This window comes from Alnus glutinosa, chromosome 5, assembly GCF_958979055.1.
Source record: "Alnus glutinosa chromosome 5, dhAlnGlut1.1, whole genome shotgun sequence".
NCBI classification, from domain to species: Eukaryota; Viridiplantae; Streptophyta; class Magnoliopsida; order Fagales; family Betulaceae; genus Alnus; species Alnus glutinosa.
The window spans coordinates 30988612-31005070 of record NC_084890.1 but is presented as its reverse complement, the minus strand read 5'-3'; the positions used below and the strand labels follow the sequence as shown (position 1 = coordinate 31005070).

The 16459-nt window shown below is 37.3% G+C and overlaps 1 protein-coding gene across 6 annotated transcripts; it reads left to right on the top strand.

Moving 5' to 3' along the window:
- Positions 1-8636: 8636 nt before the first annotated feature.
- LOC133867656 (ankyrin repeat-containing protein NPR4-like) lies at positions 8637-15926 on the top strand. 6 transcript variants are annotated; one of them, XM_062304407.1, is made up of 6 exons: positions 8637-8756; positions 9264-9555; positions 11671-12162; positions 12313-12468; positions 13818-14257; positions 14343-15925. In XM_062304407.1, the coding sequence occupies exons 2-6, from the start codon at positions 9273-9275 to the stop codon at positions 14955-14957; spliced, it is 1986 nt and encodes a 661-aa protein (XP_062160391.1). In that variant the 5' UTR covers positions 8637-8756; positions 9264-9272; the 3' UTR covers positions 14958-15925. The 6 variants fall into 6 exon arrangements, with proteins under 6 accessions (XP_062160391.1, XP_062160387.1, XP_062160388.1 ...); XM_062304403.1 differs by having other exon boundaries at positions 8658-8756; positions 9244-9555; XM_062304404.1 differs by having other exon boundaries at positions 8669-8766; positions 9244-9555.
- Positions 15927-16459: the final 533 nt, after the last annotated feature.

The window sequence follows — 16459 nt, the reverse complement described above, 5'->3', positions numbered from 1 at the left end:
GCGTTGTGGCCAACCGCTCTGCACTTCGAGCATCTCATGGTTACACCACCTTTCCTCATGCAATATGGATTTTTTGGCTCCTCCGGACCCCTTCTCCTAATCTTCTTTGGCCTTCTTGGGGTAGGTCTAACAATAGGTGGATCCACTTCATCTTGGCCGGTTCTTATCCATTGGTCCTCGCTTGGCACTGGGTATATCATTGGGTCGTATGCCTTCCTGTAATTTTCGACACTGTAATACTGATGCAGGTACTGCTCAGGCTTGGATGAGTTATGTAAGATGGCTGAGATGGCATGTGGGCATGGAATGCCAGTCATGTCCCACTGCATGCACCCATACGTACGATGCGCCAGGTCGACGACAAATGTGCCATAATTGCACTCAACTTCGTATAGTCCATCCCCAGCATAATGTGCAGTGCACTCTGCAGCATCCTTTCCACATTGTTCTAACTTCGCCACTATCTTCGGGCACCATTCCCTAACATACTCCCTAATTCCCTACCTTTTCTTCTGGTACCGCCTCATCAACTTCTTCCTAATCATCTCTAGCATGGTAAGGATTGGCTTGTCCCGTGCTTTGATAATATACGAATTGAAGCACTCACAGAGGTTGTTCATTACCAAATCGCACTTCGGGCCTACGTCGAAATAAGCCCTAGCCCAGGTATGTGGGTCAATCTTCTCCAAGTAAGCATGTGCGCCTGGACTCATCCTCTTCATTGCAGCCATTTCCCGGACAAATCCATGAATATTATAGGCGGAAGCTGCCTTCCACAACTTATCCTTCAAAACCAATCCTTTATGCCCATCACCCCTAAAGTTCGCATATAAATGTCTCAGACATATGCGATGCGGGGCGGTTGGTAGCACATCCTCGAAACTAGGAATCAAACCCTAGGCACAAAACAACATAATACAAATAAATAATAAATAATAAATAAAAATCAGTGAAAAATTATGAAGAAACAACAATAATTTAATATTGAAACTAAGCAAAGTAACATACCTTTTGCCTATCAGAGATGAATGTCCACCCATTACTTCCATTTGGACCAAGGTCAGCCACCAATGTCTCTAGAAACCAACTCCAACTGTCCTTATTTTCAGCTTCAACCACAGCCATGGCAATGGGATAAATGTTGTCATTGGGATCTCTCCCAACAGCAGCCAACAGTTGCCCCCCATAGCGTCCCTTGAGAAAGCATCCACCCACACCTATCACATGCCTACAAGCCTGTCTGAAACCGTCTTTGCATGCTGCCAAAGACATATACAACCGTAGAAAAGTAGGTGGGACATCTAAAGTAGGTCGTTCAACTTTCATCAACATTGTACTCCCTCTATTTGTTTGCCTAACCGTTGCACAATAATCCCATAGCCGCTTGTACTGCTCTTTGTGCTTACCTTCTATAAATTCTTTGGCTTTCACCTTAGCACTGTACAGTTGCCTAAAACTGACATCAACATTCCATTTCCTTTTTACATCGTCATGGAGAGCTGTAAGTGGATAGTTTGGCTGTATCTTGAATTTGTGCAACATCCTGTCCGCAATCCACCTAGAAGTTACAATTGAGGACTTGTAACATCTTGAACACCGGTGGTCAGGGTTCAGTGACTTAAGTATAAAAGTCATCTCACCCGGTACCAATGAACCATAAACTCTCCAAGGACAACCCTTGGCATTATTCCTGCAGACTCCAATGATCCGGTCCCCATCATTTTTTGTGAACTGAACATCCTTTCCCCTGAACAAATTGTATTCCCTCACAGCTTTCCTAAATTGAGCTGCTGACTCAAATGACATGCCCACATCCAAATGCGGGTCTTCCATGTCCACATCTTCGAATTGAGAAACCCTAGTAACACACCAAACCCCACTAGTCGCCTCAAACTCCTCATCACTTTTAGGAGGACTTACCAAAACATCACTTCTGGCCAAATTAGAGGATACCTCATCCTTTTCCTCATCATCCAACAATTTAGATGGATAGCCTAACCCACCAACATGAGTCCTATCTTGTTGGGCTGCCTCTTCATGGCCACCATCACCACCCTCCTCCTCACCAGAATCACCACCCTCCTCAGAATCACCCTGCTCATCAAAATAAGAATCATTATCTTCTGATTCGTCAGGTACATCCCATGCATCGTTCTCATCATCACTCATCAATGCCCTCCAGTATGGGTCATTTACATCCTTCATCCTCCTTTCCTCAACTCCATCATCCTCACCCTCTTCAACCTCACTCACATTTGGGACTAATTCATTAGCAGACTTTGAAAAAGCAACAATGTATAGCACAACAAGTTTATGACCTAAAAATACATCAGCCATTTTCATGACATCCTCATCTGAGGTTAACAAAACTAACCCGTCTTCTAATTCTTTACCAGCCTCACAATAGTAAACAAGGTCACCTGGATGGTATCCAAATTTTTTAACTACAGTTTCGATCTCAAAAAATGACAGACAATCCAAGTCATAAGGTTCTTCATACAACCCTATATTCCCACCAACATACGTGCACCTTTGTCGCCGGTCAAACCGGCCCCCATAATGAACCCTAAAAATCACATCATTGCTTGCCATTGTATATGCCGGCTGCTTGACACTACACATATAAAATATAAACTAATATGAGTATTTACTAATATGCGTATGAGTTGCTTGAATTCATTTATGTGTTAACTTAAGTTTTTAAGATTTTTTTTTTTTTGTTGTTAGGGCAAATTTTTACTACATGTATTTACCTATCATCTTCATATATATGAAAATATCATTATGTTATCAAACCCTAGATTAGAGGTATTTTTATTAACTCCAGGTCTAGTATACATATATTTCTGGAAAAGTAAAAAGTCAGTCAAAGTGTTTATTAATTGTTAATGCTTATAGAAGCAGTACTGTACTTTAGATACAAAGTAAAATTTCAAGTTGTAAGATTCTATAGAAGCAGTACTTTAGATAGTAGTTTAGATACAAAGTAAAATTTTAAGTTGTAAGATTCTATAGAAGCAGTACTTTAGATACCTAATTGTGATTATTTAATGGATTAATTGTTAAATATGTTCTAAACAATTAAATAAACTCATCAGGTTGAACGAAATGTAATCTACACATTTTAGACAATTGTAGACCATCCTATTTTGACCTTTTCCCCCCTTTACGAAGACATTCGGGACCACCTAAGAGAAGAGGATAAATATAAACAAACAAAGTTGTGGACCACCGAAATATATTTTTTAGTACAAAACCATCCTATTCCCAACGTTTTCCCCATTACAAAGACATTCGGGACCATTGACAAAGGGAAAACACGACAACCGTGCAAGACCACTACAGGAAAAAAAATCAAAAAAAGTAACAAAAAAGTTAAACAATCAACACATCGACTTTATCGCACAAAACAACAACAACCACACAGAATGTCGGTGAAATTTTGCTTTCACTCCGACTTCGACAACAACAACACACTTTCTTATTTTAATGAAAAAGTGAAAGTAGGCCGATACCTGAAACAAGGGTGACCTTTAAGTGCAAATCTGGGTTTGTTCCAATTTTTTTGTACGAATCCGCCGTGCGTCAGGTTCGAAGTGCAAGTCTTTGGTTCTAGAAGATTTCTAGGGTTTCTAAGTGTAGAAGACGGGTTGTGCGGCGCTCAGTGAGTTAGGTCACTCTTTGTCTTAGTTCTTCACGGGGCATTTCAGGTTTTTTGGATGATAAAGTAAGGGCATATTCGTAATCTAACACCCCATCATTTACAATTTCGAACGGTATATTTAGGGAGGGTAATTTCGTCCTTCATTCCACTGCAGCTGAGGGCAAAACGGGGGATAAAAAGGGCTGGGACCGTTGACCGTCTATTTTAACCAGGAAGACTGATGGAAGGGGGTAATGTGCGTAACAGTGGAAGTTGAATGCTCATTTTCGGTCAAGTTGGTAGTTCATGTGGGCATATCGCATTTTTGGTAGTACATGGGGGGAAAAGATAATTACCCCTTATTGTGTGGTGTCCTGCAATGGAGAGAGCTGGAGAACGAAGGAGAGATGTAAGAGAAACTGAGCAGGTGAGGGATCTTTTTTCTGAAACAAGGGCTGGGTTTCAATTTTTAACACGTGGCATGCATGTTCCAAACAAAGTTTTCTGCTTGTGCGCTGCCCGAACGCCAGTCCAGCTGCATACAGCTTGATCTAATGGGTACCGAAGAAATTGTTGAAGCTTCTGCTTGATCTAATGAGAACTGAAGATTGAAGCTTCTGCGTTGCCCGAACGCCGGTCCAGTCATATTGTCGTTGCAAGTAGTCGTCGGAAATCGTGCTTTTGGAAGCTTCACGATAATGAGGAGGGCATTTTGGCCAAGTCGACACCAAAAATCATATGTGCGGCTCACATGTGGCAATTTCTGTCAGAAAAGACTGAATCAACTAATGGAATGACTACATTGCATATTTTTGAAACTTTGTTAAGATTCATTGTAACATTTTTTACTTTTGAGGCAAAATTACAATTTGAGTAAACTTTAGAGGGTATAGTGTAGTTTTTTCAAAAAGAAATATTAAGTTTCTTTTTTTTTTTTTTTAAACATTTATTGTTTATTTTTGTATAAAAAATATATAAATTCACCCTCAAATATGTGAAAAATATGTAAAAGAATAGACCAAATACATGTCTTATTATAAAAATTGCTGAGAAGTAGCTCGTGCCAAGTGTACGGTGTTCACGAGGTGGCCGGCTTGTAGTTTTGCACTTAACAAAAAATTGATTCCTTGCAAAACTGCCAAAACCTCGATGCGATCAAATGAGGCAAGACTCTCATAATAATTAATAAGATTCAAAATTCGGAAAAAGCCCAAATATTTTAAAAATTCTGCAAGTTGTAATGTTTGGTAGTGATATTCATGAACGAGGCAGGTCAAACTAGTCAATAATTGGGACAAGAGACAAAATTATTTCTGCCAACCGTTTCATGTTCACGTGGTCTCTCGTTCAATCCTTTGTCTCATTCAACATCATCCAACTCCTACTGAATCTTTTAATTATTATTTTTTAACTTCTACTCGCCCGTGATGCTAAACTAATATTAGAGTAATGCTAAGCGGACAAAGATAGACTTTGACCAGGCGTGCTCGGAATTTATTTATTTTTTGATCCGGGGGAAATTATCACTTATCACCTCGTAAACTCGGTTTCACTCCTCGCGACAACAAGATGTCAGCCAGAGACCATCATCCTCCTCTAGCATGAATAAAGAGTGATTTTAAATCAAATTTTGGTAGGGGCCAAATAAATTAAATTTTTATTTTTATCTTATATTTTTTAATTTTTTAGAAATATTCTTTTCCCACCTAATATTTTTGTTTTTTATATGGATTTTTTTTTTTGAAGTATATATATATATATATATATATAAGTTAGTCTATTGTCTTCATCAAATTACAAGCTATTGACAAAACACTAGCTCCTTCCTGAGCAGTGCCACTAGGGCCATCAGATCGTCCAACCTTCTGTTTTCGCATTTATTTATTTCCTTTTTCTAGCTCTCATCCATCCAGAGCTGCAAGTCTTCCTCCGACCCAGAGTTATAAGTTGGCGTGGACTCTGAGGAATTTCCACTAGAGGAAGACATAATTTATTTATTTATTTTTTGTAATTTTCTTTTCAGGCCAAAGAGAGTACTACCTATCCAGAAAAAAGAAGATATTAATTAAGATTCAAGAAACCTTAGGTAATTAAAAACCCTGGACCCAAATAAAAATAGTATTAATATTTAGCTAATTCAGATTGAAAAATAATGACTTCTAAATAATCAACTGTAAATAAACATGCAACCAAAATATAAAAGCAGTAAAGAGATGATAGACACAGATAGTTTGGTTACAAAGTGGAAATTCTTTACGCCAAAGAGAAAAAAACCACTTCAGGGCAGCCAAACCCAAAAAATCTACTAATAGAAAAAATAGCTAGTTACAAGAAAGTAGTATTTACAATACTCTTGCAGTAGTCGCACCTTGAACTATAACAAGTACCTGTACTTGAACGCCTCTCAACTAGACCCATGTCTGAAGAGTTCTTCAATAGATCCCTTTAACTTAAAGCTCCTCTCTAAGTTAGGCTTCAAACGGTTGAATAATACAAACCAAATAAAACCCTAAGAGCGTTAGCACATCTAACAATATCTGCCTAAAAATGTTCTCTTAGCACACTGGAATTTTGTTCAGAATTCATACAATAACACAGCCTAGAAGCTTCTTTAAATAGGCTTCACAAATTCTAATTCTACACAAATTCGAATTTTCATAAGCGGCGTCCGGACCTGCAACTAAAACTTCATGAATTTACTAAAGCGTGTCCAAACGGTTGCATAAAGTAGTTCCTCCGTCCGCAGTCATCGCATGAGCGTCCAGACTTCCTTGCAAACGGGTGCTTTCTGTGGTTCACGTCCGTTGAGCCGTTCGGACTCCTTCTAGACTTTGAGCTACTGACTTCGTTGTCTGCTGTAGCATTCGGACCTTTATAGGACTCTGAGTTTTTAAGCTAGGCATCCGGACTCTGGCATTTGGGCGTCTGGATGGGCTGTAGGGAAAACCGAATTTTCTAACTGTAAAGTCTCTAGAAACTTTCATTCTTCAGAATATTGTCTTCTTAGTGATTATTCTGTGCATATACTTCTTTGTTCAGCTCTTTCCATTTTGGAATTAATATTCTACAATAATTCTTCTGGAATTACGTACGATGTTTCTGTTATTGAAGTGTTTTTATCAAACAGAATGTGGCCAATTAAAATAAACCAACACAGATATTTAGCTATACTATTTTGTTATATATATATAACTCAAGAAGGGATGAAAGATTATTGATGAAAAAGCATAGAACCAGTAGAGGAACACAACGGAGAAAGATTGAACTAAGTCTGTCGTGCTTCTGAGTGAGGAATTGATCATAAACCAGGAACGTACGGAGGATTTCACTGAGAACAGAAGACACGAATCTCAAACATCATATATTTAGCATCCAGATTATATTCGAAAAGAAGGGCATAGTGGTTTCTTTGGCAGATCTCAGTAAAACAAAGAACTTTTTGCTGTCAAAATGGGGGATTTCAAGAGATATTATATGGGTTTTTTTGGTGTTGAAGGTGTTGAACTCAGTCCTGGCGTAATTTTGTCATTTTAAATGTCACTAAAATTCATTGTTAAAAAATAAAAAGAAAAAGAGATATGTTATTTGTACATTAATTGGGTGTACACCAAGTGTACACCCAATGCATTTGACAGTTCCATGCATGTGATGTGAGTCCTATGCTGTCAAATGCACCGGGTACACCCAGTTGATGTACAAATAACATATCTCTTAAAAAAAAAAAAGATGCCACGTAGTACGAGGTGTAGAAGAATTCCGTTGGAATAAAAACAAACTTGCTCTCCGTGACATCTATTGTAACGACCCAGGAGAAAACGCTAATCATATCTGCACTATCACCTCAAAAGGACTAGTCAATTTAGAGTTTCCTTATAATTCCTTAAAAAGTCAGTCTGGTTTCACCTAATAACTAGGCAATGTGATACTTAATACTCATGACCATCTTTATAAACCATACACTTTATGTAGGCTACTCATCTTCCTAATATGGGACCGGGGTGTTACATCTGTTTTTTTTTCATTATCCTACTACTTCAGTTTTCTTCACTTAGCAATTTTAATTTTGAGAGAATTTTAGTGAGACATGGGTCTTTCTTTTAGTCTTACTCATATCTATTTCGTCTTTTGCATATGTCGTAATATGCATGAAATCTTTCTCAGACAAATTGAACGAGATATTGAAAGAAAAGGCAAGAGACTTCGTTTGAAAGACGCTGCCGAATACCGATGGCGACATTCGGCGGAGGATGCAATGGGTTGTTTAGGGGTAGATCAGATGGGGTTAGAATGAATGGAAAAAATGATCGTTGATGGGTTGGTTCGATATAAAGATCTGGTATTTTCATCTCCATTCTATTTGGTGTTTTTAATTGATAGGACAAATTTTTATTTGAGACTGTAAAATGAAGTTTTACACCTCTTGATAGAAGTGAGTAATGTTATAAGGATGATCCATGTACTCTTGGATCAGGATCCAAATCCTATACTCTTTGAGTTTTTCCAATATTGATGACTTTTAAATCACTATTTGATCAAAATCAAAAAGTAATTTATCACACATTTAATAGCGATTTTAAAAGCCATGTTAATTTTAGAAGAGATATGATATGTTTACAACATTTATACAATTTTTGTACAACTCTAATAACTTCTTTTTTTTAAAAAAAAAAAATTAACTATTGGATACGTAGAACCATGTGAAGGAAAACATATCCAATTGTCAGTTTGAAAAAAAAGTTATTATAGTTGTAAAAAAGTCATAAAAATTATAAACGTATGATTTCTCATTTTGAGAAGATTCAAGAAAGACATAAGTCTTCCTTTACTTATTACTCCATAGACTAATTATTACTCCATAGACTAGGCTCTCAATCTTATTTAATTATTATAGACGAGTCTTTCATGTATGTTCTCTACTACCGAACAGTAGTGTTTTCTCCCATCTGTTTTAATATATTAATGATGAATATTTTCTTATAAATCTACCCGACCTTCTGGCCAAAACTCCTGCAAGGTTGAATATCAAAAGACTCCCTGTTTCTTCGGACTGCGCGCTCAACAGGCTCTGAAGCTCAATCTGTAACGGGTAGAATTGGAATAGTAATATCGTCAAGTACGTACCTGTAATAAATCTTAACCTCTTGTTGTTATCTCAGAACTTGAACATTTTTCTCTTTCTCCTTACCATTCTTCTTTTATTCTTACCTTTGTATCAGTATATTCTTTCATTTTTTAACACTAACCAGGCATCATGCCTTTTTCTTCTTCTTACTTTTGTCATGGTGGTTCTTATGTACTAGCTTTTTATGAAAAACCAGAAGAAAAAAGAAGAAAATGATCAATAAGTTTGTTCATAAAATATTTCATGCCCATTTTTTTTACTTTGACCTCTTAAAAAAAAAAAAATTCAAAGCAGTCTCGCTCTCTAAATTTGTAGTTTCGTCCCAACCTTCAACTAGATGTCGATCTCTATCTATCAGTTTGGGTCGTGTAAGTTCAAGAAAGAAAACTTGAAATGAGCAAGAAAAATTTTCACATGTCAATTTTCTATCTCAATACATTACTTATCTATAAATGTTCATATGTGAATTTTCTGTTAGATTTGTTTTTATAAAACAAGAAAAGAAAAATGGAAGAAGGTGCTATCAACACGCCTGATTATGGAAGACAGAAGGCAAAAGTGAGAATTGCGAGTGAAAGGACCTCTTCTATCGATCAACCAAGATTATCTTCTACAACGGAGTGTTCCCCCGACAGCTCTAGTCTTCGTTCTACAACATCGGACGCATTTGCGTCATTAGACGCTGGGACGTTCCAATCAGAATTGGTGCAGGCAAATGCAGGGGAGCCAATCCCAAGTGAAGATTATGAACCTGAATCCGTGAAGATATGCATAGGGGAGCCAAGTCCAAGTAAGTACCTCTCTCTTTCTAGTACTGCTACCTACCATTCTATTAATCGGAAAAAAAAAAAAATGCGCCTTATTATCTTTTTATCTTTTTAATGTTGATGTTCCTTTTAAATTACTATTGAATCAAAATTTAATAGTAATCCATTCGAAATTTAATAATGATTTTAAAATGCAACATCAACTTTGAGAAGATAAAATGATAGAATGTATCATTAATTAGTCATCTCTTTCTCTCATATGCAGTCAATTAAATAGACATGTTTTAAATAGCATATGAAAAGTACATTATTTTTTGGGATAATTGCACCGTTGGTCCCTGTGGTATACCATAATTATTTTTCACTCCCTATGGTTTAAAAAGTTCACTGGAGGTCCTCGTGATATGCAATAATTACAAATCGATCCCTGGCGTCAAATTCTGTTAAAATTTTTAACAGATTCCGTCAAATGCCACGTCAGCGCCACGTGTCGCCAATAAGATGGCGACACGTGTCTATCGTAATAAAAAATATAAATTTATTAAAAAATAAATAAAAATACTTATTTTTTTATAAAAAAAAATTCAAAAAAAAAAAACAAAAAAAAAAAAGCTGAAGGGGTGGCCCAGCCACCCCTTTGGGGGTGGCCTGGCCGCCCCCAGCCACTGGGGGTGGCCGCGCGCCGCCCCCAGCCACTGGGGGTGGCCGCGCGCCACCCCCAGTGGCTGCAGGGGGTGGCGCGCGGCCACCCCCAAGGCCCAGGGGGTGGCCTTCGGGCCACCCCTAGATCTACTAAGGGTGGCCCGATGGCCACCCCCGGCCACTGGGGGTGGCCGCGCGCCACCCCAGGTGGCCTCTGGGGGTGGTGCGCGGCCACCCCCAGTGGCCGGGGGTGGCCATCGGGCCACCCTTAGAAGATCTAGGGGTGGCCCGAAGGCCACCCCCAATGGCCTGGGGGTGGCCGCCCGCCACCCCCGGCCACTGGGGGTGGCCTCGCGCCACCGCCGGCGGCCTCTGGGGGTGGCGCGCGGCCACCCCCATGGGCTGTGGGTGGCCTGGCCACCCCTTTCCCATTTTTGTTTTTTTCTTTTTTTTTTTCTTTTTTTTTTTTTTTTTTAAAAATAAGTATTTTTTATTTATTTTTTAATAAATTTATATTATTTTATTAAAATTAGACATGTCAGCGCCACGTGTCACCAATAAGATGACGACACGTGGCGCTGACGTGGCATTTGACGGAATCTGTTAAAAATTTTAACAGAATTTGACGTCAGGGATCGATTTGTAATTATTGCATATCACGAGGACCTCCAGTGAACTTTTTAAACCATAGGGAGTGAAAAATAATTATGGTATACCACAGGGACCAACGGTGCAATTATCCCTTATTTTTTTAATAAATTCATTCTTTGTCCTTTCTATTATAAAAACATCTATTTTTTATATTTTCAAAAGACACATGACATTTTTATAGACTATATATTAAGTTTAAAGGAAAACTCTGTCCTTTGTTCCATTTTCATTCTACCAGCTTGCATAAACTGCATTTTGAAATGAGCCAAAATGTTGTGTTAATTAAGCACCTTCTGCATGTAGGCCAAAAACTAGGATAACAAATCATGAAACAAAAGAAAAATAACAAACACGCGTGCTAACACAAATAAACAAAGAAGAAGAAGAAGACAAGATTTCACTTGTTCCAGATATGTAATTAGGGCAATGTTTGGCAAGTTACAATACAGAGCAGAATCGTGCATAGTCAAAACAATAAATATTTTTATATTTTTTAATAACAATCAACATTAAAACATTTCAACTTTTTTTTCATTTTTTATATCATACCAATAATTTTTTATTATTATTCAAATAAAAAAATCCATTACAATACAAATGTTTTTCAATTTTCTATATAACTTCATTTTACTTTATATCACATCCTATCACTTTTTCCTAACTAAAAAATTCTTCTCCCACTATTCTGTTATGTTCCCTCACTTGCCAAACATTCCCTAAGAAATGAGATAAATTAGTTCATCCAACATCTTTCCATGCATCCAAGTGGCACGATTTTTCACAACTTACGTTGTAATTAATACGTTTGGTCTTTTTTTGAAAACTAAAAATAAAAAAAATTCCAGGGAAAAGGACATTATTAGATGAATGTCGTGGCCCGTGTCGTCCCCTCCTTCAAGCTGCCATAAAAGGTGATTGGCCGGCTGCTAAGGCCTTTCTTGAGAAATGCCCACACTATGTTCGAGCTCCCATATCGAAAGAGCAAGCGACAGCACTTCACATTGCGGCGGCTGCACAACACACCACTTTTATAACAAAATTGTTGAAATTGATCGTGAGTACTCCGGAGGACTTGGAATTGAAAACAACATATGGATTTACGGCCCTTCACTCAACTGCTCAATCAGGAAACGTCAGAATTGCTGAGCAGCTGGTGGAAATGAACAATAAACTGCTATCGATCCAGGATGTCAATGAAGACACACCACTCATTGTTGCAGCTTATCAAGGACATACGAACATGGTCTCGTATCTATTCGCTATGACTGGTCTTGAACATTTGAGTGATGGAAAACGCACTGAGCTCCTTGAGTATACTATTTACAATGATATGTTTGGTAAGCCCTTACATATTCTGACTATAATTAACTTTTCTTAGATGAAGTTACCACTTTTAATTATTGAATATTAGCGATCATATTATAATTAAGCATTTCTTAACCAACCTTTTGACAATCATCAAATTAACGTACCATTTTTATGGACAGATGTAGCATTGAAAATTTTGGATATGGATCCAAACATAGCAAGTGCCGGCACTGAATGCTGGTTCGGGGGGTTGAAAATGTTGGCCCGAAATCCTTTTGCAATTGGCAGCGAAAGTCAGCTATCATCCTGGAAAAGTAGTCTCTTAAAGTACTCATGTTAGTTTGCCTCCAACTCAAACTTCTTAAATGGAAAAGATATATACGACATTTCCCAAGTAGTTCTTTTATTACATTAATCACAACTTGACAAATTTACTCAAATTACCTAATAACATCTCCAACAATACTAGCTATTTTAATTATTCAAAATACACATATATATATATATTTGTAGCTACTATCTTTGCATTACGAACTCTAACATAATTTTTATTCATCTTTCTATACTTTCTTTAAATATTATTCTTCAATATGTTAAGAATAAAGATAAAAATAAAGATATAGAGAGCACAAAACCCGATGGTTCTTTCTCCAATAAGAGAAACAATATTTCCCTCTTATAGTGCGCTACAGTGAATAGCAAAATGTATATTCTACCTTTTCTAAACTTAATCTCCTGGAGATGAAAATTGAGCGATATTAGCTAAAAATACCTATATCTTTCTCTTTCTCTACAAGTGTTTCTTTTATACACACACAAGAACATGACCATGGGGAGTAATGTTTTCCTATGTTGGAAAAAGCTAGCATTTTTGTTTACTTAAATTCAAAAGAAAGAAGCTTTAAAGTGTCTGTTTATGCAAAGACAAAACTTATCTTAATGACGTAGCGGAAGACTAAGGTAACTAATCAAATAGTAGCATCTTTGATTCTATAAAGAGAAGCGTCTTCGTCTTCTACCTAAAAAGATAAAACAAGCCATCAGGCTAAAGAAATATAAAACTCCACAAAGTATTTGAGAGAGAATTATCTTATTTGATAATAATTCAATTGATTGAGTTTTACATAATAAGTAAGCATATTTATAGAAGAGAAATACTTGTAGAGAAAGTAAACCTAATCCTAGTAGTAATAGTAAACATATTCCTAGTAGCAATAGTAAACCTATTCCTAGTAGTAATAGTAAATCTAATCCCAAAAAGTAAAAGAAATAAATAAAGCAAATCTAATCATAGTAAGTAAAGGAAATAAAGTCTTAATTGTAAATAAGAAAATAAAATAAAAATCCTGGCTTGACGATCAAATCTTTCCTTTTATATTTCTATTGTCTAAGAATAGGTAAATTTCTAATCAAACGACGTAACTCCAATTTTATTTTTGACATTTTTTCTATTTTCGTTTTCACCGAAAATATTAGTAAATTCCGTCCTACATCACGTAAGAAGGCAATAATTAGGATGCAAGTACCCGCATCTAATGCTTTAGTTATCTTTGCATTTTTATTTTATAAAGCTTTCAATATAGTTTCTTATTATGGATATTGGTAAAATAACTATACAAATTGAATATTTCTTTATTACCAAACTATCTCTGAGTTTTGAATAGATTATTTTTTTCAACCATAGGGTTCAAAGGGATCTATAACAAAGCTTTGATGAAGACATTAGCCCATCAATTAGTTGAAGAACTTTGGAAAAAGGTTGGAATTCCAGACAAACAGTTCTCATCAAACTTGGTCAACTATAATATGGCTTTAATTTTTGAAGCTGCAAAAGTTGGAAATGTTGAATTTCTAATTATACTTGCACGCTCTTATCCTGACCTTATATGGCAACAAAACAAAAATAAAATGAGTATATTTCACATTGCTATTTTATATCGGCACGAGAGTGTGTTCAATCTAATATTTGAGATAGGTGCTGACAAGGATAGTCTTGCATCCTATGCTACTTTAAAAACCAAAGAGAACATGTTGCATTTAGCTGGAAAATTGGCACCTTCAGATCGACTAAATATCGTATCAGGAGCAGCTCTTCAAATGCAACGGGAGTTGTTGTGGTTTAAGGTGAGTGATAATTTTTTTTTTTTCTTCTGGTTGCATATATAATGGTTCAACTGATACCTATCAATTTATACTTGGTCAACTGTAGGAGATAGAAAAGATTGTGCCGCGGTCATACGTGAACAGGAAGAATTCGAAAGGCCAAACACCTAAGGAGATATTTAGAAAGGCACATAAAAATTTGCAGAAAGATGGTGAAAAGTGGATGAAGGACACGTCAAAGTATTGCATGCTCGTGGCAACATTGATTGCCATTGTGATTTTTGTTGCAGCCTTCACTGTAGCAGGTGTCAGCAATCAAGAAACAGGGACTCCTGTTTTTGTGAGAAGTAACTGGTTTATGGTATTTTTCATATCAGATGCAATAACACTGTGTTCCTCTTCGACTTCAATAGTAATATTCTTGTCAATTCTCATGTCACGCTACACAGAAGATGATTTCTTAAAGTCATTACCTTCAAAGTTGATGATTGGACTTGCTACACTCTTCATCTCCATGGCGGGCATGATGGTAGCCTTCAGCGCAACTTTCTTTTTGGTGTACACAAGTTCAAGGGCATGGGCTCCGGTTGTTGTCATCACTTCGGCTAGTATCCCGATTATTTCGTTTGTTCTGCTACATAGTCAACTTTGGGTTGATACATTCCTCTCAACATACAAATCTAAATTTCTATTTCGGCCATATAAACATAGGCTTTTCTAGTGGAAGATGCCGATTGGGAAATTGATCAACTGAAAATATGAAATGCAAGGCTAACGAATAGGAAGGAAAGTTGGAGGATCATGAGAGATTGAACAAGGAAGGCCAAAGAAAGAATTTTTGGAAAATAAAGACTTTATGTTTTATGTTGTTGTTTGACTGAACTATTCCATCAAGACTTGTTGCTCCTCCCTGGTTAGAGCCAATGGAGTTTTTGGTGTCCTCCAGCCTTTAGGACTTTGGAGTTTTTGTTCCCCTAGTTAGATCCGGTAGTGGTTGATGTTCCCCGGCAGAAGACTTCACGGGATTTGGGTTGGGGAGCAACTTTCTAGTGTGTTTTCCGACAGAGTTTTTGACCTGGTTTTTCTTTGTTTTGGTTTCTTTCTTTGGAGTTAGATCTGCTCACTTCGGCTGGATTTTCCAAGACATGCGCCTCTCCACCGCCCGCTTCTTCCGGTCCAGCAGCTTCCAGCCACGGTCGTGCCAGTTCTCCATGCTTGGCGCGTGGCCTACACGCGCCAGGGAGGTCACTCCCTGGACTGACGCATGTGGGTCACGGCTTGTCTTCTAGAGCGCGGTTGGGAGTTTTTCGGTGGATCCGAGGTCTTCCGGCTTATTTCTGCTGTAGAGGAGGTCTCTGGTGGAAATGCGCCGTCGACGGCGTCACCCGATTCCGGTCCCGATTTTGGCTTCTGTTTAGGGTGTTTTATGTTGTTTTTTTCTTTTCTTTTCTTTTCACAGTTTGCGTCTGTGATGTTTAAATGTTACTGGACTATTTGTTGGCTTAGGTGCTAGATCTGCCATATTTTATTTGTTGATTGTGCTTAAATGTAAAGAGTGACTCATTGTTGTCCTTGTAATGACTATGTATTGTTTAGGTTGCTGTTCAAGTCAGATTTATCTAGCTTAGGGTGTAGGGAGTCTCGAACCTCTTGTTTTTGTCTTTGCTATTTGTTCAAAAAAATGCAATCAAATAAATCTTCTCACCTAAAGTTCAATGCTTAATTATTTATTTGGTGTTTTGAAGGTATTTATGTTCCATAAAAGTAGAAAAAGCGACTGCAAAAAATGCCTGAAAATCCGAGTAAATCACACAAACAAAAAAGAAATCTCATAAAACATTCAAATGAATTAAAAAATATAGCAACATATATGAGGTTACATAGTCATAGATGCAAACAAAATTCTTACAATGAAGTGTTATCTATGACTTTCATCTTCCGCTAACCCATGTACAAAAATAGTTAAAGAGTATATTTGCTCCGAGCAGACTAGATCTAAGACAATGGTAGGCAAATATCATAGAAATATTTATTTAAACCAGCCGTAAGAGATAACCCCTCACACCGAACAATCCAGGCCGTGAGAGATAACCTCTTACACCTGACTAACCTTTATCCCATAGATTGCCCATGAAGGAAAATCTAAAGAGAAGAAAACTCTTATTCAAAGCAAAAACACAACTAGCAAACAGCTGCAGTGGCCAGATAGGAGATGAACGGAAC